Genomic DNA, 26,968 nt, shown 5'->3' on the forward strand with positions numbered 1-26,968 from the left:
CTGGAAGCTTCATCCCAGAAGGGCCCCTGCCACATGCCAGCCAGAGTTATCCTATATGAGGTGTCTGTTGATCCCTGCTGGGAGGTGTCTTCCAGTTAGGAGGCATGGGGGTCAGGGGCCCACTTAAGGTGGCAACCTATTCTTTAGCAGAGCTCCAGAATGGTGGTGGGAGATCCACTGCTCTCTTCAGAGCTGTCAGGCAGGGATGTTTAAGTCTGCTGAAGGTACGCTCACAGCCCTTCAGGAGATGGGAGTTTTATCTTTAAGGCCCTGACTGCGGCTGCTGCCTTTCTTTCATAGATGCCCTACCCAGAGAGTAGGAATCTAGAGAGGCAGTTTGGCTATAGTGTCTTTGCTGAGCTGCGGTGGGCTCTGCCTAGTTCAAACTCCCTGCAGCTTTGTCTACACTGTGAGGGGAAAACCATCTACTCAAGCCTCAGTAATGGTGGATGCCCCATCCCCCGCCAAGTTTCAGCATCCTGGTCGACTTCAGACTGCTATGTTGGCAGCGACAATTTCAAGCCAGTGGATCTTAGCTTGCTGAGCTCCATGTGGGTGGGATCTATTGAGCTAGACCACTTGGCTCCCTGGCTTCATCTCTCTTTCCAGGGGAGTGAACAGTTCTGTCTCAGTGGTGTTCCAGTATCTACTGGGATATGAAAAAAAAAAAAAAACAAAAACTCCTGCAGTTAGCTCAAGGTCTGCCCAAATGGCCACTCAGTTTTGTGCTTGAAACCCAGGGCCCTCGTGGTGTAGGCACCTGAGGAAATCTCCTGGTCTGCGGATTGTGAAGACTGTCGAAAATGTAGTATCTGGGCCAGAATGCACCATACCTCATGGCATAGTCCCTCATGGCTTCTCTTGGCTAGGTGAGGGAGTTCCCTGACCCCTTGTGCTTCCTGGGTGAGGCAGCACCCCATCCCGCTTCAGCTTGCCCTCCATGGGCTGCTCCCAGTGTCTCAGTTGGAAATGCAGAAATCACCCGCCTTCTGTATTGATCTCACTGGGAACTGCATACTGGAGCTGTTCCTATTCAGCCATCATGCCAGCCACCTCTGAATCATAAGATTTCTTTACCTATACTAGGTATAAGTCTCTCATCAGAAATATGATTTGCAAATATTTTCTCCCATTTCATGGGTTGTCTCTTCACTTTATTGATGATAACTTTTGTAGCACAAGAATTTTAAATTTTGATGTAATCCAATTTATCCATCTGTTTCTTTGTTGCTTGTACTTTTAGTGTCATATCTATGAAACTTTTCTCTTACTTAAGGTTATAAAGGTTTAAGCTGATATTTTCTTTTAAGAGTTTTATAGTTTTCATTTTATAAACTAGTTTTATGAAACTATAATTGTAGTTCTTACAATGAGGTCTTTGATCCATTTTGTATGAATTTTCCTACATAGTGTGAGGCAAGGGTTCAGCACCATTTGCTACAAAGTCTATTCTTTCTCCATTGAATGGTTTGAAGAGTTGAGTTGAATCTGTAGATCAGTTTGGGAAATATTGCCCATGAACATGGGTGTATTCATGGTATCTAATCTATGAAAATGGTATGTCTTTCCATTTATTCAAGTTGTCTTTAATTTCTTTCAATAATATTTTATACTTTCCAGAACACAAGTTTTTCACTTCCTTTGTTAAATATATTTGTAAATATTTCATTATTTATGATGCTGTAAGAAATGAAATTATTTTCTTTATTTTATTTTGGATTGTTCAGTGCAAGTGTGTGTAGAAATACAATTGATTTTTGTATAATGATTTTGTATCCTGCAACTTTGCAAAACTTGTTAGTTTGACTAGTTTTTGCTAGATTATTCAGGATTTTCTGAATCATGATGACTTAATCATGTCATGTATACATACATTTTACTTCTTTCTTTCAAATTTTGATGTCTTTCACTTCATTTTCTCCCCTAATTGACTCACCTTGTATAATGTTAAATGGAAGTAGTGAGAATAATCACTCTTGTCTTGTTTCTGATCTTAGGGGAAAACATTCAGTTCTTCACCCTTATATACAGGTTGTATATACCTTATCTGAACTACTTGGGACCAGAAGTGTTCTGGATTTGGTGGTTTTTTTTTTTGGATTTTGGTATATTTGCATTGTACTTACCAGTTGAACATCCCAAATAAAAACATCAAAAATTGGAAATGATCCAGTGAACATTTCCTTTGAGCATGATGTCAGCACTCAAAAAGCTTTGGATTTTAGGGCATTTTGGATTTTGGACTTTCAGATTTGGGATGCTCAACATATATCAACTGTGGGTTTTTCATATATGCACTTTATCAAGTTGAGAAAGTTCCCTTCCATTCCTAGATTTTTATAAACAATATTTTAGTCTTGCATTGTGTGAAATGTTTTTCCTTTTCTGTTGAGATGATCATGTGAGTTTTGCTCTTTATTGTATTGTTATGATGTATTACATTGATTAAGTTTTGGTCTTTAATCATTTGTGGACTGTTATCCATTATGGTGCCTGCTCAACAGTTATACCTTGGCAAGTGTGAGATAAGTGCTAAGTCCTGGCCATGTTGCTGTCCCTCATTTTTTAAAAAAACATTTAATATTAAGTATGGTATTTCTAATAGAATCTTGTATTAAACGTCACACTGTAAAATTCCAAATTTGCCATTTCTCAGTTTCCTAAACTTAATAGAGCTGTTAGTAAATTGTCTTTACTAGAAATGTGTCTCTTCCTATTTATCTGAAAGTAGGTGAAGATAATTTTGTATTGCTCCAGCCCTTCAGCTGGAATTATATCAGAATAGGATGAAATTTTTAAACAACATGAATGTGTATCTATAATACACCTTTCAAAAACAACACATTCTTACCAAATTACACTGTTGTTTTTACTGGAGTCTTAGGTTTTATGATTTTAAAAACATCTCTAAGGCTCAAATTCTACCATTCTTGGTTTGAAATCAACCTCTTCTTTTCCTATATGGTTGGAATGGTTACACAGCTATGGCCCACAAGCCAGATTTTGCCTGTAGACATGTTTTATTTGTCCACAGACTTTTGAAATTTAGGCCAAGCATGTGCTCCTAGCTAGACACCACATTCAATCTTCCTATTGTCTTCTATTATGCATTTAAGCATGGCTTTGGAGCTTGTAATGCTTGCAGTAAACATCTTGTTTTTGACATTTTTATTTATCTCAAGGGAACCATTATCTCTTGGCTTACCCAAATTTGAAATATTGGAATAATGGAATCATTATTAATACTTTTATAAAGATTTTTAAATATAAAAATCACTTAAATACAAATAGATTCTCATTATGTAAGATTTAGACAATCAAAAGTACAAAATGCTGAAAGTCCCTTTTCACTTCTGTCTACCACTTTTTTCTCATTTACATGTAATCATTGTCATTAAGTTGGGTTGTGTTCTTCCAGCTCGCTTTGTAGACTTTTACACGCACACGCACAGACAAACACACACACACAGGCTATTTTTTATATATAAAAAATAGGCTTGACAAATATAGTCCAACTTATTAACAATGGTTACTTCTAGATGGAGAAGAAATAGTAGAGAAGAGTGAAGGGGCTTTTCAATCTTTAGCCATTACTACCAATTCTGTATAATCATGACTTACAAACATATTTATATGATGACTACATCAGCAAGACACAAAACCCAGCAACTATAAATAAGAATATTGATAGATTGACTATGTAAAAATATTATACTGTATCAGTCAGGGTTCCACCAGATAAGCAGAACCAGCAGGGAGAATAATTATAAATACAAATTCAAATTTAAATACACATATATAGATATAGATAGGTAGATATAGACGCAAATAGATATATATAGAGATATGTGTGTGTACACATACAGACACACACACACACATATGGACTAGCTTGTGTGATTCTTGGGACTTACTAAGAAAGTCTGAACTCAGTAGAGAAGGTCTTTAAAAAGGGAATATCATAGTGTAAAACTTCATATTCCTTTGGGAGAAGCCTCAGTCCCACTTTTAAGGCTTTTCAACTGATTTAATCAGATTTACTCAGATTATTTAAGATACTCTCCCCTATTTAAGGTCACCTGAATAAGGGCTTTAATTATATCTGCAAACTACCTTCACAAGAAAACTAAGACTAGATGTTTAATTAAATAATTACATATTGTAGCCTAGCCAAGGTAACACCTCACAAAAGTTATCACATATACAAACTAAAAATTTACATACAGCAAAAGACACTGTGAACAGAGATAAGCAACATGCAAGTAAAATGTCTATACAATATAGGTAATAGACAAAGGACTGATATTCAGAACTTACTGAGTTCCCCCAAATCAGCAAGAAAGACAAGAAACAGTTGATAGAAAAATGGGCAAAGGATATGCATAGGCAATTTACACACAAAATTTCATAGTCTGATGAAAAAATACAAGAGAATGCTCAAACTCACTGCCAATTAGGGAACTGAAATGTAAAACAATAGCTAATTTTTCCTGATTATTTTAGCAAACTTTTAAAATTGTGGATAATATCAAAAGCAGGCAAAAATGCAGAGTAATGGGAACTCCTGCTAGGAATCTATCCTTTCTTACTTTCTTTGTTAATCACTAAGTTCATAAGTTTGATTGTTTATAGTTGAGTCTTCCAACTAAATTCCCTGATTCTTTTCTCCCTGAGTTCAGCTTGCATAGTACTAGTAGATGCATCTGAATTCTCTCTCTTTTTCTCTTACGTACACACAGACAATGCCTTAACATTATTTGTAACAGCCTCAGCCTGGAAACCACTAACTGTCTAACAACTGTAGCCTGGATAAATAACTTGTGATGTATTCATGCAACAGATTATTATAATAAAGAAAGTGACTATAAACTACAAGAATCAGCATGGATGACTCCTCAGAAATACTGTTGGGGAAAGAAGCAAAACAATGAAGAAAACATCAAGCATGATTGTATCTCAACAAAGATCAAAAATGGCAAAACTAAACTATCTTATTTAGTAATGCATACCTAGGTAGTAAAAACATAAAGAAACACAAAGAAATGGTTATTCCAAATATTTGGGTAGCAATTACCTTATGATTTGGGAATGGTGGATGTGGAGGGAGAAAGTTGTGATTTGGGAGTTAAACTCAGGGGATGTCTGGGGTGCTTTTGATCTTAGACTTCCTGACTTTGATGGCAATGACATGTTAAACAGAACATACATGTTTTATGTTTTCACTCTATTTGATTATAGTTAATAATTTTTTTAATTTAAAAATACCACAAGGGAACTTCCTGAGGTGCTGGTAGTTTTCTATTTCTTGACATGAATGGTGATTACATAATGTGTGGTTAAAAAAAGTAAATTTACTTAAAATTTCCACACTTTTCTCTTTGTTCTATTTGGCTAAATAATTGTAAAAATAAAGTAGATAAAAAACCTTTATGAATTACTCCCTGCCTACAGAATAAAGATCAGACCCCTAACCTTTCAAAGTCCTCCATATATTGACAACCAGAATCTTTCTAATCCTAACTCCCACTACTGCCTTCCGTGGAAACCAATAATAATAATGATAGCCCAAAACAAATTTAAAAAACCCCCCAAAACCCCAACCTTCAAAACTGCAAACAAAATTAAAAAGTCCACAAAGACACTAATTTTACTAAATTTCCTGTAACAAAAAACTTGACCTTGCCTCTTTTTATTCTTTATTTGAAGGATTTTGAATTGCCTACCACATGTTTTCCTAAGATGAATCAGAGGAGGATGACATGCTTGCTTAGTCTTTGATGATAATGAATATGTGTTTACACGATTGTCAGAAAGAACACATTTCTCCCAATTGTTACCTAACTGGTATTGTGTGTTTAGATTAAGAATTTTCTTTCTGATTTAAACCAGCTAAAGCCAGTTTTTTAAAGGACATATATATAAGATGTTAGATACTGGTTTGTGCCCAACAAAACACAGTGAAAACTAAATAACCCAAATCAAGCCCTGAGTCTTCATGTACAGACTATCAGCTTCACACTTAGTCATAGTTAACTTCACACCTAAATGCCATTGAAAAGAAGCAGGGCCAAATGTTCCTGGAAAATGGGACTCTGAGGTTCACAGACGTTTGCTGCAAATACCTGAGCCCCATGCTTTGGGGAGATTTCACTAAGAAGATTGATGTGCAGCTTCCAGGGGAAAGAATGAGGGAGGGGCAGGATGTGGTCTTGGTGAATCAGAAGCGGCCCTCCTTCCCCACCCCTCTTCTGAGTCAGCATGCAGCCACACGGCCCCACATGGTGCAGTTCTGGCTCTGGAATGAGCTGTCACACGGGGTCCTCCCTGCCTGCCTTCACTAAAGCACTTGGTGATTTCCAGCAGCCGTATTTATCATATAAATAGTTTTGTTCTGTCTATAAATTAGTCAAGCAATCCGTTTTTGAATCTTTCTGATAGTGACGCAGTGACGTGAGGTGGTGTTGGGTTTGCTTGTTGTTGGATTTGCTTGCCTCATTTGGTCCTTAAAATGGTAAAGTAACATCACCCATTTGTAGACAGCCTCGCAAAAATTTGAGCCCCTGGTTTTGGAACCAAGTCAGCTGGGTTCAAATTACCACTTGCCACCTTCCAGACCTGGGATTTTATAAGTGCATGTATTCCTTTTTGCCTTAGGGCATGAAACATGTGCTCAACACTTGGTTGCTGCATTGGGAACTGAGAGTCATTCTTGCTGGTGGTGCTGGTGGCAGAAGTTACGGCAAGCTCCCACAGAGCAGTGGCAGATTTGCCAGTGCCCGTGTCTGGGCTCCAGAGCTGGCAGTGTGGCAGAGTGGGCCACACTCACCAGTGCTGGGCAATAAAACAGTGTGGTTTTTTTTTTTGTTATTGTTATTATACTTTATGTTCTAGGGTACATGTGCACAACGTGCAGGTTTGTTACATATGTATACATGTGCCATGTTGGTGTGCTGCACCCATTAACTTGTCATTTACATTAGATGTATCTCCTAATGCTATCCCTCCCCCCTTCCCCCACCCCACAATAGGCCCCGGTGTGTGATGTTCCCCTTCCTGTGTCCAAGTGCTCTCATTGTTCAATTCCCACATATGAGTGAGAACATGCGGTGTTTGGTTTTCTAAAAACAACGTTTTCACATTGGACCAGCTCCATGACTTCATTTGGGATATTGTTCATGGCTGCAGGGTCCTCACATTGGTTATCCTGGCAAATCTGGGAATTCTGCAATGCCCTTTTAAGCACATTCCCTTTTGCTTAAACCAAACTTGGTCTCTTTTAAATGTAGTGAAAGATATTGACTGATAGAGTGACCTTGTGAAAATTTACTTTCTCATCTATAAAATAGCTTAATAATAGCCATCTCTAAGAGTTATTGGGAGATTTCAATATATTAATGCATGCAAGTCCTCAGTGTGGTGTCTGGCACTAAAATATTAGTTATTAATTATTAATAATGTGCTGGGCACAGGAAGAGCATTGGACTCTCTGTAATGAGAGTGTATCTTGTTATTGGGAGGGCTCTCTGTTTCAGGGCTAGGAATGATAGGATTAAAAGTAATTTGGGAATTTTTATGACTCATGACTTTATGGTTGGTTGATTTAGGCAACTATATAGCTTTCATTTCACTTATTTAATTTGAATTTAATTTATGGACTTGCAAGGGCATAAATATTAGTTTTACAGCTTGATTTTGACACAAAGCAAGATACTGAACATTAACAATACCACAGAGGCCTACTTTGTGCTCCTGTCCCTGTTGTTACTTCCTCCAAAGGTAACCACAGTACAGATTCCTATTACTATAAATTAATGTTGCCTGTTTTTGCATTTTATTTGAATGAGATTACATAGTATATACTCTTTTTGTTGCTAAATGTTATAGCTTTGAGATTCATTAATGTTTTTATAGATAGATATAGTTTTCTTCATTGCTAAATTGTATTCCATTATACATATACACCACGATTGATCTATTCTGTTGTTAATGGGTAACATGGTTTGGCTCTGTGTCCCTACCAAAACTGCATATCAGATTGTATCCCCAATGTCAGAGGAGGGGCCTGGTGGGAGGTGATTGAATCATGGGAACGGACGTCCCCCTTGCCACTCTTGTGATGAACTTCTCACAAGATCTGGTTGTTTGAAAGTGTGTAGCACCTCCCACTTCACTCCCTCTCTCTCCTCCTGGTCATGTGAAGACTGTGCCTGCCTCCCCTTTGCCTTCTACCATAATTATAAGTTTCCTGAGGTCTCCCCAGGAGCAGAAGCCTATATAGCCTGCAGAACTGCAAGCTGATAAAATCTCTTTTCTTTATAAACTACCCAGTCCCAGGTATGTCTTTGTAGCAGTGTGAGAATGGACTAATACATGGGCATTTGGATTGCTTCTAGTTTGGTGCTATGGAGAATAACGTGCTAGGAATATTTTCATTCTCACAACTATTGTTTTGTGCACACATGTATGTATTTCAGTTAGGTTTATACCTGCAGATTGAATTACTGAATCATACGGTGCACATATGTTCAGCTTTACTGGCAACAACATTTCCAAAGTAGTTTTTACCAATTTATACCCTCAAAGCACCCTATGAGTTTCTCTTGCTCTATATCCTCATCAATACTTGGTATTGTCAATCTTTTTAATTTTAGCCATTCTGGGGTGTGTGTAGAGATATCCTATTTTGTTTTCAATTTGCATTTTCTGGATAACTAGTGATGTTGAGTACCTATTCATGTTCATTGGCCGTTTGGATATCTTATAAAAAGCTGTTCAAGTTTTTTCCCCGTTTAGAAAAATGTGGAGCCTGTCTTTTTTATAGATTTACAAGAGGTATTTACATAGTCTAGATATGAGTTATTTGTGTGATTTAAATATGTCAAATACCTTCTTCCACTTTGCATCTTGCCTTTTTATTCTCTTAATGGTGTATTTTGATGAATAGAAGCTTTAACTTTTAATAAGTCCAAATGATCAGTAATTTTATTATGTTAGTTCATTTTATTTTAATTAATATACTTTATTTTTAAAGCAATTTTAGTTTTACAGAAAAATTGAACCAAAGATCAGCGATTCCCATATACTCCCTGCTCTTCCAGTTTCCCTATTAATTTGTGTCTTGCATTGATGTGATACATTTGTTACAGTTGATGAACTGATTTTAATACATTGTTGTTAACATAAAGTCCATCTCTTCTTATATATTTATAAATATCCTATTGGTTCTGTTTGTCTGGAAAGTCCTGATTTATACACCCTGGCAACTACTAATCTTTTTACTGTCTCCATAGTTTTGTCTTTTCCAAAATGACATTTGTTGGAGATATACATATTTAGCCTTTCAGACTGGCATCTTTCACTTGGCAATATGCATTTAAGGTTCCTCTATATCTGTGTGTGGATCATTTTTTCTTATTGTTCAGTAATATTAATATTACATTGTAGGGATGTACCACAGTTTGTTAATCCATTTATCTATAGAAAGACATCTTGGTTGCATTCAATTTTAGGCAATTATTAATAAAGTTCCTGCAAACATTCATGTCAAAGTTTTGTGTGAACATAAGTTTTTAACTCATTTGTGCAAATACATAGGAGTATGATTGCTGGATCATAAGGCGAGACAAGGTTTAGCATTGTCATAAAATTCCATTTGTCTTCCAAAGTGGCTGTACCATTTTACAATCCTACCAGCAATGAATAAGAGTTCTGGATGGATATGTGTGTGTGTGTGTGTGTATGTGTGTGTGTGTGTTCTATATATGTATATATGTATATGTGTGTCTGTGTGTGTATACGTGTGTGTATGTAAAACTTGATCCCTACTTCACATCAGATGTAAAAATAAATTTCAGATGGATTGAAAGGTAAATCAATAAAGGTTCTAGAATATAACATAAGAGAAGATACTGCTTACAATTTCCTTTAAAGCATTAACTTAAAAGAATAAAAAAACAAGTCACAGACTGAGGGGAAATATTTGTAAAACATGTACCTGATAAACGTCTTGTATAAAAAATATACAAAGAACTCTTAAAACTCAACAGTAAGAAAACAAACAACCCAATTACAAAGTGGGCAAAAGACCTGAACAAACACCCACCAAAGAAGATATACAGATGGCAAATGGCATATCAACAGATGTCCAACATCATATGCCATTAGAGAATTTCAAATTACAAGAAGATAACACCACCCATCTATTAGAATGGTTAAAATCCAAAACACTTTAATACCAAATGCTGATGAGAATGTGGAACAATAAATCCAGCGTAATTTATTTAAAAGGTCATCTTTTTCCCACTCCATCATAGTAACAGTGTTGTTGAAAATCAGGTAACTGTATATAAGGACTATTTCTGGACTCAATTCTATCCTCTTCATCTGTTTATTTTTCCTGGTGCCAATATCACTCTTTTGGTTACTGTAGCTTTAAAATAAACTTTGATAGCTCTAAGCTAATCTTCTTCACAATTCTCTTGGCTATTCTTGATCCTTTGCATTTCCATATAAAGCTTAGAAACAATTGGCCAATTTCCATACACACAGAGAGATAAACAAAAAACAGACTGAGAACTTGATTGTAAATGTTTTGAATGTATAGATCAGTGTTATCAAAACTTTTCGTCTTGAGACCCCTTTACAATCTTAAAAAGTATTGAGAACTCTAAAGAGCTTTTGTTTATGTGAGTTATATCTATTAATTGTTACCACAATGATATGGAAAACTGAGAAAATGTAAACATACTTATTAAATCATTTAAAATAACAATAAACCCATTACATGTTAAAATAAGTGAAAACATAAATAAAGTGAAAAGTTATGTTTTCTAAAAGAAAAAAATTAAGTGAGAAAAAGAACGTTGCTTTATGTTTCTGCAATTTTTTTTTTTTTTTTTTTTTAGATGGAGTTTTTCTCTTGTTGCCCAGGCTGCAGTGCAGTGGCACAATCTCGGCTCACTGCAACCTCTACTTCCCAGGTTCAAGCAATTCTCCTGCCTCAGCCTCCCAAGTAGCTGGGATTACAGGCATGTGCCACCATGCCTGGCTTGTTTTTACAAATTTTTTTAAATGCCCAGCTTAATGGAAAACAGTGGGATTCTTTTATTGCTTCTGTCTTTAATCCATTGTGATATGTTGTTTTGATTGCAGTACATAAAGAAAATCTGGGCTCAGGTATATGTAATTAAAAAGGAAAATGTTTTAGTAGTCTTTTTCAGAAAATGGTGAATCTTCTTCTTTGATACTACAATGAAACAAAAAGTGGTATTTTCTTAAATTTTAACTGTAATGTTTGATACTTTAAAAATGGGTTTTAATTCCCTGGTGATTTTTTTTTAATCTTCTCATTAATGTTTTTTCAAAATATCACAGTTATTTTAAAGTCAGTGTCTTATAACTCCAGTGGTTGTATCACCTACGGTTCTGTTTTTAATTGTCTATTTTTTCTCTTTATTTTTGTTTGTTTGGCCCCGATTTCTAGTATACTTAGTAATTTTTTACTGATTACAAGAAATTTATTGAGAAAATTATAGAGTCTCTGAATGATGTAAGCTTTTCCAGAGAAGATTTAGTTTTTTCTCCTGGAGGGCAGGTAGAGTACATGCAGAACACTTTAATCTGGTTAAGGCTTTTCTATTTTTGAATTATTCTTACTCCTAGGGTATATCCCTTTCAGGGCCGTAATTGAAAGCCTGAAGTGTTTACTAGTGCCTCTTTTACTTGGTGGTTCCTGAATTCCAATTTTTGTTTCCTTGGTACCATGAGATTGCCTAAATATCTGCTTAGCTTTTTAGCTTCCTAGCAGCTGCTTTCTGTCTAGTTTCTGCCATCTTGCCCCATATGTGCTCATCTTAGAAATCAGGAAATGCTTCATACAAAAATTTGCATGTAGAATGTTGGGCTTACTTCTCTCTGTAACTCCCTTTTCTCCTGGAGCTGGAGTCTTACATTCTGGGCGTTCATTTCTCTTCTATGTGCAGAAAATATATTAAAAATAAGAATAAAGTTTATTACAGAAATCAAATATGTCTTAATATTAGGAAATGTATGAATATGGTTCATTAAAATGTTTTAAAAATCAACAATCCTTTTAATTATAAATGTTTTTCTTAGTAAACTGTAGCTTGATGACTGCTTTATCAACAGGACTTAAAAAAATCTAGTTATCTATCCAAGGGATTGACAAATATGGCACATGGGTCAGTCATTTGTTTTTGTAAATAAAGTTTTATTGGAACACTGACATGCCGATTTATTTATGACATCTATGGCTACATCCATGCTACAATGGCAGAGCTGAGTAGTTGTAACAGAGGTTGGGTCATAGCCTAAATCCTAGAATATTTACTCTTTGGCCCTTTAAGCAGATGTTTGCCAATCCTTTATCTATCTTAGGCAGTTTCCTCATCTGTAAACTGAGGATAACGTCACCTTACTTCACAGGGTAATAAAATAATTTTATATCATTATATATAGTTGTGTATACAGTTGACTCTTGAGCAACACAAGCTTGAACTGTACAGGTTCACTTGCTATGCAGATTTTTCTCAATATATTTTGGAAAATGCCTTGGAGATTTGTGACAATTTGAGAAAACAGATGAACTGTGTGAATTAAGAAAAAGTTAGATATGTTATGAATGCACATAATATGTGTAGACAATAATCTGTTTACCACTTACTATCAAAATATGCACAACTGTATCATAAAAAGTCAAATTTTATCAAGATTTAGATACACACTTATAGACCAAAAATGGCGCCATTTGTGGTGGAGAGAAATGTAAACAAATGTAAAGATGCAATTTTAAGCAATAACTGCATAAAACTAATTGTAGTACATATTATAGTACCATAATAATTTGTTTGTTTATTTGTTTTTTGAGACGGAGTCGTGCTCTGTCGCCCAGGCTGGAGTGCAGTGGTGCAATCGCGGCTCACTGCAAGCTCTGCCTCCTGGGTTCCCGCCATTCTGCTGCCTCAGCCTGCCGAGTAGCTGGGACTACAGGCGCCCGACACCACACCCGGCTAATTTTTTGTATTTTTAGTAGAGACGGGGTTTCACCGTGTTAGCCAGGGTGGTCTGGATCTCCTCATCTCGTGATCCGCGGGCCTCCGCCTCCCAAAGTGCTGGGATTACAGGCGTGAGCCACAGCGCCCGGCCTACCATAATAATTTTATAGCCACCTCCTATTGCTATTGTAGTGAGCTCAAGCGTTTTATCTGCCTAAAATGCTATGTGATGCTAATCATCTCGGTGTGAGCAGTTTGTCTCTCCAGTAAATTGCGTATAGCAGTAAAAAGTGGTCTCTTGTGATTCTTGCGTATTTTCCATTATGCTTAATGCCATACTGTAAATCTTGAATAACAGTATGGGACCCATACGAAGTGCCACTAGTGATGCTGGAAGTGCTCCTAAGAAGCATAGAATCGTCATGATATTACAAGAAAAAGTTGACTTTCAGACAGATGATTCATCCTGTAAACAGACCATGTAAATGTATGATATTGATAAATACAATATAGTACTGTAAATGTATTTTCTCTTCCTTATTTTCTTAATAACATTTTCTTTTTTTCTAGCTTATTTTATTGTAATAATACAGTATATAATATACATAGCATACAAAATATGTGTTAATCTACTGTTAGCCTACTACAGTAGGCTATTAATAGTTAAGTTTTTGGAGAATCAAAACATACATGTGTGAGGGGTTGGCACTCCGACCCCTGCATTGTTCAAGGGTCAACTGTATATCTGGATGAGTGTGTATACAACTGTATATCTGTATATTTTTATGTGTGTGTACACATACACATAATATTTTCACTCAATATTAACATCGAGAGAGTCAAATAGAGGGGACAAGTGATGGTTCTTAACATTTCATTCTGTTCTTTTCAAAAGTTTTACAGGTAGGCTGGGTTGATGAAAGGTATAATTATAGTTAGGAGAAATTAGAAAGTAACCTAATAATCTCATAAACACAAGGACCACAATTGGGCTCCTTTGACAGTAGAAACATACCACAATACAGAGAGCCATATTTTTCCTTAGCTTGGATCAAGAAAACAGAAATCTCTAGACCAAAAGAATTAGAGGAAATGTTGATCAATTACTTGGCTCAGTCTGTTGCTTTAGATGGGTGTGTTTATAAATTACCTAGGCCATAGCTTAACTTTCAAAGATCTTCTGAGACATTTTTTTCTGTCTTATTCCAACATTATTTTTTCTTTTTTGGCATCAATAAATTCTTCTTAGTGTCTCATCAAAATATCTCTAGAATTACATTTATCTTATTTTGTTCTTCTTTTTCACTCTTTTGAGTACACGGAGAACAAATGATCAGTGACTTCAGTTACTAAAATCCTTCAGTTACTTGATGAAAATCATCAAATCTCACTTGAGTCAGCTGTAGAATGAGTACTTCTAATATTTTTTCCACAAGACCTGCTCTGTTCTTTTAGCTTTTTAATCAATGACAGTGGGGAGGTTATCCATGGAGAGCATTAAATGAAAATCCAAATGTTGCAGCAAATATTTAAATTGATTAGAAGGAGCATAGGACATGAAGGGAACTAATATATATTGGGTGTCTATATGAGAAGTTATACTAGCCATTTAACTACATTAAGGCACTAATTCAAGTAATACTGCTATCAATTCTATAAACTAGGTGATATCATTGATATTTTATAGTTGCAGCTAGGAGACATTGACTAAGATATCTACAATGAGTTGCAAAAACTTCTGAGGAATGTATAAGTAGGTAATTTGTAAGTAGTTGTAAGTAGTTAATGCCACTTGCAAGTTGTAGTTAACTCTTTCGTAATCAATCTGATGGTACAGTCATTTATATTATTTCTCCAAGAATATAACACAGGCAGAGTAGCTGAGATCTTAAGAGTTTAGGCTTTGATCTGGATTCAAAGTGCTCTACCACTTTTTATCTATATAATGGGAAATGGATTTAATATTCCCAAGCTACAGTTTTCTCTTAAGATAATAATAAGAATATAGGATTGTTGTGAGGATTATATGAGATAACACATATAAAATCTTAGCATATTTCCATGTAAGGGCACAATACATAGTGGTTTTTATTAATATTATTGCAGGTGAGTGGTAGAGCCAAGATTTTTCAGACTCATTTATCTTAGTATCTTCAGGGCTTAGAGTAGTATATAGTCTTCAGAAGAGAGAGTTGTCACACAGCACAGAGAAAGTGAGTTAACAAAGAATATTTAGGAATAGTTAAGCAAGTAAGGGTCTTCTTAGGCCTAGAGAATGGCAATATTGACAACACATGTACCTAAAAGTATGAAAGGAAAATATCAGAGTTTGATATTTTTGGTGGTTTGCTTCAAAAATACCAACAAATAAATTGCAATGCAGTGAGAGATTATTTTTTAATCTGATGACAGTGCATGACTTCAATTGGGTCAGAGAAAACTAGATGCTCAGATTGGAGGCTGAGCCTTGGATGAGAGGGGATGAAGGCCTGCTCCAGGGTGGCAAAGGAAACAAAAGAAAGGCATAGATTTCAGAGATATCATGAAAGAAAATGCAGGCTCAACAAAGTATCTTGAGTACCTACCATGGGTTAGGTGTCATGCTAGGAGCCTGTGTGGTTTTCTCATTAATTTGGAGGTGACAAACTGCGGCTCTGAGAGACTAAGTGATTTGCTTAGTGTCACAGAACTAATAACAGATTTAACATGGGGTTCTCATTCCAAGGCCATCTTTGATTTTTAAATATACGTCAACTACCTCTCTTGGAGTCAATGACAAATTGGACATGGAAGAAAGATGAGGAGGGAAGCAAGATAATTGAGAACATAATAATAAATACCATGAGAAGTCAAGAAGTGAATATGCACTAGCATGCATATATATACATGCACACACACACACACACACACACACACACACACTGTCCCATCCTCCCTGTTATGGTCTGAATGTTGGCATCTCCCTTAAATTCATATGTTGGAACCTAGCACCAGTATGATAGTATTAAGAAGTGGGAGTCTTTTGTGAATAAAGTTATGAGGGCTCTGTCTTCATGAATGGGATTAGTACCTCTTATAAAAGAGGTTGAAGGGAGCCGCCTTGCCCCTACTGCCATGTGAAGATGAAGCAACAAGGTGTCATCTATAAAGCAAAGATTCCTCATCGGACACTGAATCTGCTGGTGCCTTGATCTTGGACTTCCCAACCTCTGGGACTGTGAGAAATAAATGCCTATTATTTGTAAGTCTATAAGTCAGCCTCCAATATGAGCATCCAGTTTTCTCTGACCCTATTGAAATTTTGCACTGTCATCATATTAAAAAACACTCTCTCACTGCATTGCAATTTATTTATTGATATTTTTGAGCACCCAATCTAAGGTGTTTTTTATAACAGTCTGAATGGACTAAGACGCTCCTAAATATATAACAACACACAAAGATTCTCTAGTTGATATCCATAATCACACAGAATCCACAAATCTCTTATCTGACAGCAATGTTTTGAAATAAACTTGTGTAGTATGCCTCCCAAAAAGAACCAAATACAAATAGATATAGTAAAGGTATATGGCCAATTTTTATGGAACAGTTACCAAATCATAGCACTGTGGTTACATGCATTATGTCATTTAATCACAATACCTGTGTGAGAGTCTTATGAGGTAGGTATTCTCATTGAACCCATTTTATAAACAAGGAAACAGATGCACAGAAAGATTGCCCAACATCAACTGTGATGTAGAGCTGGCATTGTCTTTCAGCTAGAAGTTGGAAATTGGAAGCATAAGTATATTCTATGCTTTGTTTTGCCGAATTCCTATTTTTAGGATATTTAGGTGCTACATGGCAGGGTATGTAAGCAACTCAGATAAACAAACATCATCTTTCTGCATTGAGGAACCAGTGACAAAATGACAATGTATTATGACCTTTGTGTATATGTGAATAGCATATCTTAGAACTTTGCCCATAGCAAACATAGTAGAATAAATGCATCAATATCTCTGTAATAAATGGGAGATGTTGCTTCTAGTTAATGTTCTCTGTTTCTGTCTCCAAGTTACAGTATACATTTTTTAGTTGTTCACCTCTTTTTCTCTGTTATTTATCTTTCTTCCTGCAGACTTACCCTTTTAGAATATGCCCATCAATTTTTACTACCAGTCCCAAAACAGAACTTCTCTTTTTAGCTCCACCCCAGTCCTGAGCATCTTCCCACTCCACTTGGGAAGCTGAAAACCTCACAGGCCATGCTGTTATGGATGCCTGGATACCACCCAGTGTGGGCAATAAAGCTCTTTATATAGAGAATGGAATTATGGCTCAGTATCTATTTGGGCTTGCTGTTCCTGGAACCAGAGATAGTTTATTTGTGACCAATAGAAAACTTACTAATCTTCTTCTTTAAGTGACAGAAACCCAGCTGAAACTTAAGCAAAGGAAAAAAATCATTTGGTTGACTGGAACTAAGAAGAATCAAAGAGGAGCTGGAATCAGACACTATTCCAAATCTCTCTCTTTCTCTCTCTCTCTCTTCCCATATCTCCCTCTCACTTAGAGGATTGTCAACAATGAGAAAAATACAACCTATCTCCCACTGGCTTAAGAAATAAGTCCTTCATTTCCTTCAAGTGTTTGTTCAAATCTTACTTCTTCAGTGAAGCCAACCAATTCTCACTTTATTCAACATCAAAACCTGTCCTTTTGATCCCAGCATTCCTGATCCTTTTTGCCATGCTCCTCTTATAAATTTTTTTCTGCTTACTATTTCCTAACATACTATAGAATTTTCTTACTTATGTGTTTAGTTTATTATCTCTCTTGGCTAGAATGTGAGTTCCACAAGGGTAGGGATCTTGTGTTTTGTTCACTGAGCTACTTCAGACCCCTAGCATAGGGTCTGGGACATGGTAGATGCTCAACGAATATGATTGCATGAATGAAAGGGAATCTATTATTTTACACAAGAAGAAATCTCAAGTTGAGTGGACCCAGGATTGTTGGTTCAATGGCTCAATGACATAATTGAAAATCATATTTTTTCCATCTTTCCTGTCTGCCATCCTCAGCACTTCAGCTAGGCCCCTTAAGCTGGCTCTCTCCATGTATGCAAGATGGCTGCTGCAGTTCCAAGTATCACATGTTGACAAGTATCACATGGTGATAAGACATATGCGACAACAGTAGAAGGATGGTTGCTAGCTGCTTCTTTTCTGACTCTATTTTTTTTCTTTAATCAGTGAAAAGTCATATATTATTTTTTAAAAGCCACACTTGCATATATAACAACTAAAGTTAACTGGTTATAATTGCATTAGTTTCTAAGCTGACCCTTACAAACAAGAATACTTATTCTTAATATAAGTTACTCAAGTGCAACAATGTGTTAGTTTTGGAAGAGATAAGTCAATATAAATGTATGAAATGTTAGGAAGGCATTTCTAGGTATAGTAAGTATAATAATTCAACACTGCTTTTGAAAAGTATAATAGCTAGAAAAACTATTTTTGAAAATCTATAGTAGTTTCTTATTTTGATAAAATTCTTAGAGAGAAATAAAACATGAGGAGATCTGCCATGAAGATGACTAATGGGAAGGTGTTCTTGATTATATTAAAGTAAGGCAAAGTATCTTTAAAAACTGTGAAAATGTATTTTAAAATACAAATTTTCTATACAGTATGATATAGCCAAAATATATGAGAGACAATTTATTTGTTTTTTGGCTTAATCGATGGAATGCATATTTTATTTAACCTATGTTATAGGTCAAATGGATTAAAAAATTAACTTTTGCTAAGAACATGAGATGGTGGTAAGGGGTCTGTTGAACTCATTTAATATTACTCTTTGAAAAAGTAAAGAGTATATGAATATTAATTGAAAAATGGACTATATTGGTTATAATCTTGTTCAACATTATCTGTAAGCCTCATGCTTATAAAATCTGAAGCAAAAATAACTACAGATCACCCTGTTAATCCTTTGGGCATTCCTAGTTGAATTAAGTTTGTCCTTGTTAAAGAAATTATCTTCGTTTTTCTTCCCCCTCAGGCATGCATGTAAAACAGTTCCTGTCTCAATGTATGCCTTAGGCAAAAAGTTCAGTGCTCAATTACCTGCTGTCTGAAGTCTCATAACGTTGCAACAAGCAAGTGAAATAGCATTTTAATCAGAAGTTTTGACCTCTGCTCTTCTTTTCCCTTCACAGCACTGTAAGCTATTTGGCATATGAAGGTCTTGACCTGAGAAAACCATCTTGGATAACCACAGCAAGGAAAAGGAAAAATGCAACACCTAGGAGATTTCAGTAAACAGTAGAATCATGCCAACCTAATCTGTGTTAAAATGCTTGGAATGTGGGAGCCGCTGATGATGCCTGTTGTCTGTGTGTCTGACTGAATCCTTTCTTTTCTCAGAGCAGCAAAGCAAAGCCTGGGAACCAGGCCAAATGCCTGCCACTTACCTTAAATTGATCAGCCACTTTGAGATTAAAACCCCTGAAAGCTGCCACACCGTGAAAACAAGGCCTCCTTCACATTAAAGGCAAATTGCGACTTTGGGTTTGCTGTGATCTTTTTTCCATTTTATCCAGTTTTTCACAGTGCACTTTTTTCCCCCCTTTCCATTTATGCTCCAATATAGAAGCCAATAGTTATAGCATCTTGGCCAAGCATTCATTAAGGTTTATAAGAACAAAATTTATGGTTATTTAGGAGTTGGCACAAAGGCAGACTGTTGCTGGAAAAAGAAAAAGAAATACAGGTGGGAAATAGAAGCCTCCACAAAGGCCCACACTATACAGTAGTGTACTGGGCTCTAGTAGTGGGCTGGGAGGAAAATGAAATCGTATTTGAAACCAGCTACTCTTCTATTCTGAAGCATTCTCATTGATGGCTCTGCAGATCATTGAAACAAGTGTACTGGTTATTCCAAGAGATTTTTCTGTCTTGGGGAAATGCTACCATTTACAGGAGCTGACAGTAGAGATAAATAGATGTGTGCTAATCTGAGGATCTGTCAGTTTTGCTAAAGGATAAAGTGCATTTAAAAAAGAAATATATATATATATAAAATCCTATATAGACAGATAGAATCATATATATATGATCAGAATGAGGTCTCTCCCATAACGAGAAGAGTCACATTATCCTCCTCAGCGGAACTTACATAATGCCGAGCCTGTGTTCCCAAAAATCTAGGGTGTGGGTAAAACACACCCTTAATCTTAGAATTCGGATAGTAATGTGGAATTCTGATGCAGGCTGGAAGACTTTATTCTCCTTCAGGAAATACTGTTAATGATTCTTCGTCCTTTAAAAAAATACCCTGGTTTTCTTCACTAGGGGAATAAGAAAGCTCTTTGCCCTACCTTTTGCAATATTTATTAAGTAAACCCTTTAAAAATATAGTTTAGTTTCTACTCATTGTTGTCTAAGAACTACCTAGAGTACCATCATTTATTGAAAAAATATACAGCTTCAGTGTTTCATGATGTAAACTGTTTCTAAAATATCACTTATTTTAGGTGCACAGGTAACTCACTATATGACTTGGGGCAGGTTAATTTACATTTCCCATTCTCAAGTAGGAATACTAATAACATTTATAATAATTATATTCTATAATAATATTTAATACTAATTATATAATATATAATAATGTATAATAATTTATAATATATTATTATAATAATAAATGTACTCTTCCACTGTGATGAGGTACACTGTGGTGAAGTATTTGCTTCTACTTCCGTAACTTTGCACATGCTAGAATATTTTACCCTTTCCTCCCCATGAAATTAAGTTCATCATTTTTACTGACACTGTTTTGGAAGCCTTCCACCCGATTCTTTTTATTCCTTTTTATCAGCATCACTTCAACATGGATACACATACTGATATTTTGACCCGCCTTTGTTCACAGGTTGCTCTGCAGCAGACCTATTTAATTGTGCATGGATATAAATGATTTCTCCTAACTATACATGCTTAAAGCTCCCCAAGGGCAAGAGGAATGACCTTCCTGATATCTCTCCACTGTTACAGTCCTCTGTTCTGAAAAGACACTAATTAAATCTGGAAAATTGAAGATGCACAGAATCTTTTGTGTCATTTCATAAAATATCAGCTACCACTCTGGATGCATGAGCACATATGTGATCATCATTTGCAAATAATACTGATTGTTTCTGAGCCTGGGTTAGTCTGTTTAGCAGTCATAAATCATTTACCTTGTTTTGTGGAGTGTTAGAAAGCCAGAGCCAAGATAAAAGGAAACACAGAAACAGTTATGGCTCAGTCTGTTCGTCAGCTCTGTTTCTGCCCCTTTTTAACCAGTTTGTCTTATAAGTTTGTCATTAAAAATTTCCATCACACCTAATAGACTTTTATCTTGATCATCAATTTTATAACTTCCAAGTCTTCAAACTTCATATTTCCTATTAATTGTGATTGTTCCGTGTTTCTTTTTTTTCTATTTTTTAAAAATTATCTTTAAGTTCTGGGGTGCATGGGCAGAACGTGCAGTTTTGTTACATAGGTATACACATGCCATAGTGGTTTACTGCACCCTTTAATCCATCAACTACTTGAGGTATTTTTCCTAGTGCTATCCCTCTCCAACCCCCTCATCCCCCGACAGGCCCTGGTGTGTGATGTTCCCCTCCCTATGTCCATTATTCTCATTGTTCAGCTCCCACTTATGAATGAGAACATGGTAGTGTTTGGTTTTCTGTTCTTGTGATAGTTTGCTAAGAATGATGGTTTCCAGCTTCTTCCATGTCCCTGCAAAGGACATGAACCTATCCTTTTTTATGGCTGCATAGTATTCCATGGTGTATATGTGCCACATTTTCTTTATCCAGTCTATCATTGATGGACGTTGGGTTGGTTCCAAGTCTTTGCTATTGTGAATGGTGCCATAATAAACATATGTATGCATGTGTCTTTATAGTAGAATGATTTATAATTCTTTGGGTACATACCCAATAATGAGATTGCTGGGTCAAATGGTATTTCTAGTTCTAGATCCTTGAGGAATCGCCACACTGTCTTCCACAATGGTTGAACTAATTTACACTCCCACCAACAGTGTAAAAGCATTCCTATTTCTCCACATCCTCTTCAGGATGGGTTGTTTCCTGACTTTTTAATGGTTGCCATTCTAATTGGCATGGGTTGGTATCTCGTGGTTTTGATTTGCATTTCCCTAATGACCAGTGATGATGAACTTTCTTTCATATGTCTGTCGGCTGCATAAATGTCTTCTTTTGAGAAGTGTCTGTTCATATCCTTTGCCCACTTTTTGATGAGGTTGTTTTTTTGTCTTGTAAATTTGTTTAAGTTCTTTGTAGATTCCGGATATTAGCCCTTTGTCAGATGGATAGATTGCAAAAATTTTCTGCCATTCTGTAAGTTGCCTGTTCACTCTGATGATAGCTTCTTTTGTTGTGAAGAAGCTCTTTAGTTTAATTAGATCCCATTTGTCAATTTTGGCTTTTGTTGCGATTGCTTTTGGTGTTTTAGTCATGAAGTCTTTGCCCGATGCCTATGTCCCGAATGGTATCACCCAGGATTTCTTCTAGGATTTTTATGGTCCTAGGAGGGAGTCTTTGATTCACCTTCAGTTGATTTTTGTATAAGGTGTAAGGAAGGAGTCCAGTTTCAGTTTTCTGCATATGGCTAGCCAATTTTCCCAACAACATTTATTAAATAGGGAATCTTTTCCCCATTGCTTGTTTGTGTAAGATTTGTCAAAGATCAGATGGTTGTAGATATGTGATGTTATTTCTGAGGCCTTTGCTCTGTTCCACTGGTCTATATCTCTGTTTTGGTACCAGTACCATGCTGTTTTGATATAGTTCCTTGCAGTATAGTTTGAAGTCAGGTAGCCTGATGCCTCCAGTTTTGTTCTTCTTGCCCAGGATTGTCTTGGCTATGTGGGCTCTCTTGTGGTTCCATATGAAGTTTAAAGTAGTTTTTTCCAATTCTGTGAAGAAAGTCATTGGTAGCTTGATGGGGATAGCATTGAATCTATAAATTACTTTGAACAGTATGGCCATTTTCATGATATTGATTCTTCCAATTCATGAGCATGGAATGTTTTTCCATTTGTTTGTGTCCTCTCTTATTTCCTTGAGCAGTGGTTTGTAGTTCTCCTTGAAGAGTTCCTGCACATCCCTTGTAAGTTGTATTCCTAGGTATTTTATTCTCTTAGTAGCAATTGTGAATGGGAGTTCACTGATAATTTGGCTCTCTGTTTGTCTGTTATTGTTGTATGGGAATGCTTGTGATTTTTTCACATTGATTTTGTATCCTGAGACTTTGGTGAAGTTGCTTATCAGCTTAAGGAGATTTGGGGCTGAGATGATGGGGTTTTCTAAATATACAATCATGTCATCTACAAACAGAGATAATTTGACTTCCTCTCTTCCTATCTGAATACACTTTATTTCTTTCTTTTGCCTGATTGCCCTGGCCAGAACTTCCAATACTATGTTGAATAGGAGTGGTGAGAGAGGGCATCCCTGCCTTGTGCCAGTTTTCAAAGGGAATGTTTCCAGTTTTTGCCCATTCAGTATGATATTGGCTGTAGGTTTGTCATAAATAGCTCTTATTGTTTTGAGATACGTCCCATCAATACCTAGTTTATTGAGAGTTTTTAGCATGAAGGGCTGTTGAATTTTGTCAAAGGCCTTTTCTGCGTCTATAAAGAGAATCATGTGGTTTTTGTCTTTGGTTCTGTTTATATGATGGATTATGTTTATTGATTTGCATATGTTGAGCCAGCCTTGCATCCCAGGGATGAAGCTGATGTGATTGTGGTGCATAAGCTTTTTGATGTGCTGCTGGATTCGGTTTGCCAGTATTTTATTGAGGATTTTTGCATCGATGTTCATCAGGGATATTGGTCTAAAATTCTCTTTTTTTGTTGTATCTCTGCCAGACTTTGGTATCAGGATGATGCTGGCCTCATAAAATGAGTTAGGGAGGATTCCTTCTTTTTCTATTGATTGGAATAGTTGCAGAAGGAATGGAACCAGTTCCTATTTGTACCTCTGGTAGAATTTGGCTGTGAATCCGTCTGGTCCTGGACTTTTTTTGGTTGGTAGGCTCTTAATTATTGCCTCAATTTCAGAGCCTGTTATTGACCCCTTCGGGGATTCAACTTCTTCCTGGTTTAGTCTTGGGAGTGTGTATGTGTCCAGGAATTTTTGCATTTCTTCTAGATTTTCTAGTTTATTTGCATAGAGGTGTTTACAGTATTCTCTGATGGTAGTTTGTATTTCTGTGGGATCAGTGGTGATATCCCCTTTATCATTTTTTATTGCATCCATTTGATTCTTCTCTCTTTTCTTCTTTATTAGTCTTGCTAGCAGTCTATCTATTTTGTTGGTCTTTTCAAAAAACCAGCTCCTGGAATCATTGATTTTTTGAAGGGTTTTTTTTGTGTCTCTATCTCCTTCAGTTCTGCTCTGATCTTAGTTATTTCTTGCCTTCTGCTAGCTTTTGAATGTGCTTGCTCTTGCTTCTCTAGTTCTTTTAATTGTGATGCTATGGTGTGGATTTTAGATCTTTCCTGCTTTCTCTTGTGGGCATTTAGTGCTCTAAATTTCCCTCTACACACTGCTTTAAATGTGTCCCAGAAATTCTGGTATGTTGTGTCTTTGTTCTCATTGGTTTCAAAGAACATCTTTATTTCTGCCTTCATTTTGTTATGTACCCAGTAGTCATTCAGGAGCAGGTTGTTCAGTTTCCATGTAGCTGAGTGGTTTTGAGTCGGTTTCTTAATCCTGAGTTATAATTTGATTGCATTGTGGTCTGAGTGACAGTTTGTTATGATTTCTGTTCTTTTACATTTGCTGAGGAGTGCTTTACTTCCAACTATGTGGTCAATTTTGGAATAAGTGCCGTGTGGTGCCGAGATAAATGTATATTCTGCTGATTTCAGGTGGAGAGTTCTGTAGATGTCTATTAGGTCCACTTGGTGCAGAGCTGAATTCAAGTCCTGGATATCCTTGCTGACTTTCTGTCTTGTTGGTCTATCTAATGTTGACAGTGGGGTGTTAAGGTCTCCCATTATTAATATGTGGGAGTCTAAGTCTTTTTGTAAGTCTCTAAGGACTTGCTTGATGCATCTGGGTGCTCCTGTATTGGGTACATATATATTTAGGATAGTTAGCTCTTCTTCTTGAATTGATCCCTTTACCATTATGTAATGGCCTTCTTTGTCTCTTTTGATCTTTGTTGATTTAATGTCTGTTTTATCAGAGACTAGGATTGCAACCCCTGCCTTTTTTTGTTTTCCATTTGCTTGGTAGATCTTCCTCCATCGCTTTATTTTGAGCCTATGTGTGTCTCTGCATGTGAGATGGGTCTCCTGAATACACAAACTGATGGGTCTTGACTCTTTATCCGGTTTGCCAGTCCGTGTCTTTTAATTGGGGCATTTAGCCCATTTACGTTTAAGGTTAATACTGTTATGTGTGAATTTGATCCTGTCATTTTGATGTTAGCTGGTTATTTTGCTCGTTAGTTGATGCAGTTCTTCCTAGCTTTGATGGTCTTTACAATTTGGCATGTTTTTGCAGTGGCTGGTACTGGTTTTTCCTTTCCACGTTTAGTGCTTCCTTCAGGAGCTCTTGTAAGGCAGGCCTGGTGATGACCAAATCTCTCAGCATTTGCTTGTCTGGAAAGGATTTTATTTCTCCTTCACTTATGAAGCTTAGTTTGGCTGGATATGAAATTCTGGGTTGAAAATTCTTTTCTTTAAGAGTGTTGAATATTGGCCCCCACTCTCTTCTGGCTTGTAGAGTTTCTGCTGAGAGATCCACTGTTAGTCTGATGGGCTTCCCTTTGTGGGTAACCCGACCTTTCTCTCTGGCTGCCCTTAACATTTTTTCCTTCATTTCAACCTTGGTGAATCTGACAATTATGTGTCTTGAGGTTGCTCTTCTCGAGGAGTATCTTTGTGATGTTCTCTGTATTTCCTGAACATTAATGTTGGCCTGTCTTGCTAGGTTGGGAAGTTCTCCTGGATAATATCTTGGAGAGTGTTTTCTGACTTGGTTCCATTCTCCTCATCACTTTCAGGCACACCAATCAAATGTAGATTTGGTCTTTTCACATAGTCCCATATTTCTTGGAGGCTTTGTGCATTTCTTTTTACTCTTTTTTCTCTAAACTTCTCTTCTTGCTTCATTTCATTCATTTGATCTTCAATCACTGATACTCTTTATTCTACTTGATCGAATTGGCTACTGAAGTTTGTGCATGTGTCACATAGTTCTCATGCCATGTTTTTCAGCTCCATCAGGTCGTTTAAGGTCTTCTCTATGCTGTTTATTCTAGGGTTAGCCATTCTTCTAATCTTTTTTCAAGATTTTTAGCTTCCTTGTGATGGGTTTGAACATCTTCCTTTAGCTTGGAGCAGTTTGTTATTAGTCATCCTCTGAAGCCTACTTCTGTCAACTCATCAAAGTCATTCTCTGTCAAGCTTTGTTCTGTTGCTGGTGAGGAGCTGCATTCCTTTGGAGGAGAAGAGGTGCTCTGTTTTTTACAATTTTCAGCATTTCTGCTCTGATTTCTCCCCATCTTTGTGGTTTTATCTACCTTTGGTCTTTGATGATGGTGACCTACAGATGGGGTTTTGGTGTGGATGTCCTTTTGTTGATGTTGATGCTGTTTCTTTCTGTTTGTTAGTTTTCCTTCTAACAGTCAGGACCCTCAGTTGCAGGTCTGTTGGAGTTTGCTGGAGGTCCACTCCAGACGCTGTTTGCCTGGGTATCACCAGCAGAGGTTGCAGAACAACAAATATTGCAGAATAGCAAATGTTGCTGCCTCATTCTTCCTCTCGAAGCTTCGTCTCAGAGGGGCACCTGGCTATATGAGGTGTCAGTCGGCCCCTACTGGGAGGTGTCTCCCAGTTAGGCTATTCGGGGATCAGGGACC

At 36.6% G+C, this 26,968-nt stretch overlaps 1 protein-coding gene across 1 annotated transcript in view; it reads left to right on the forward strand.

Annotated features, from left to right (window-relative positions):
- Positions 1–19,578, forward strand: part of LOC117072150 — a 76,903-nt gene extending 57,325 nt beyond the window's left edge. The window contains exon 4 of the mRNA XM_033192097.1: positions 19,228–19,578. Within this exon, the coding sequence (XP_033047988.1) occupies positions 19,228–19,330 (103 nt within the window). The 3' untranslated portion in view covers positions 19,331–19,578. The remainder of the gene's footprint in view (positions 1–19,227) is intronic.
- The last annotated feature ends 7,390 nt before the right edge of the window (positions 19,579–26,968 follow it).

This window comes from Trachypithecus francoisi, unplaced genomic scaffold (assembly GCF_009764315.1).
Source record: "Trachypithecus francoisi isolate TF-2019V2 unplaced genomic scaffold, Tfra_2.0 Lachesis_group4, whole genome shotgun sequence".
NCBI lineage: Eukaryota > Metazoa > Chordata > Mammalia > Primates > Cercopithecidae > Trachypithecus > Trachypithecus francoisi.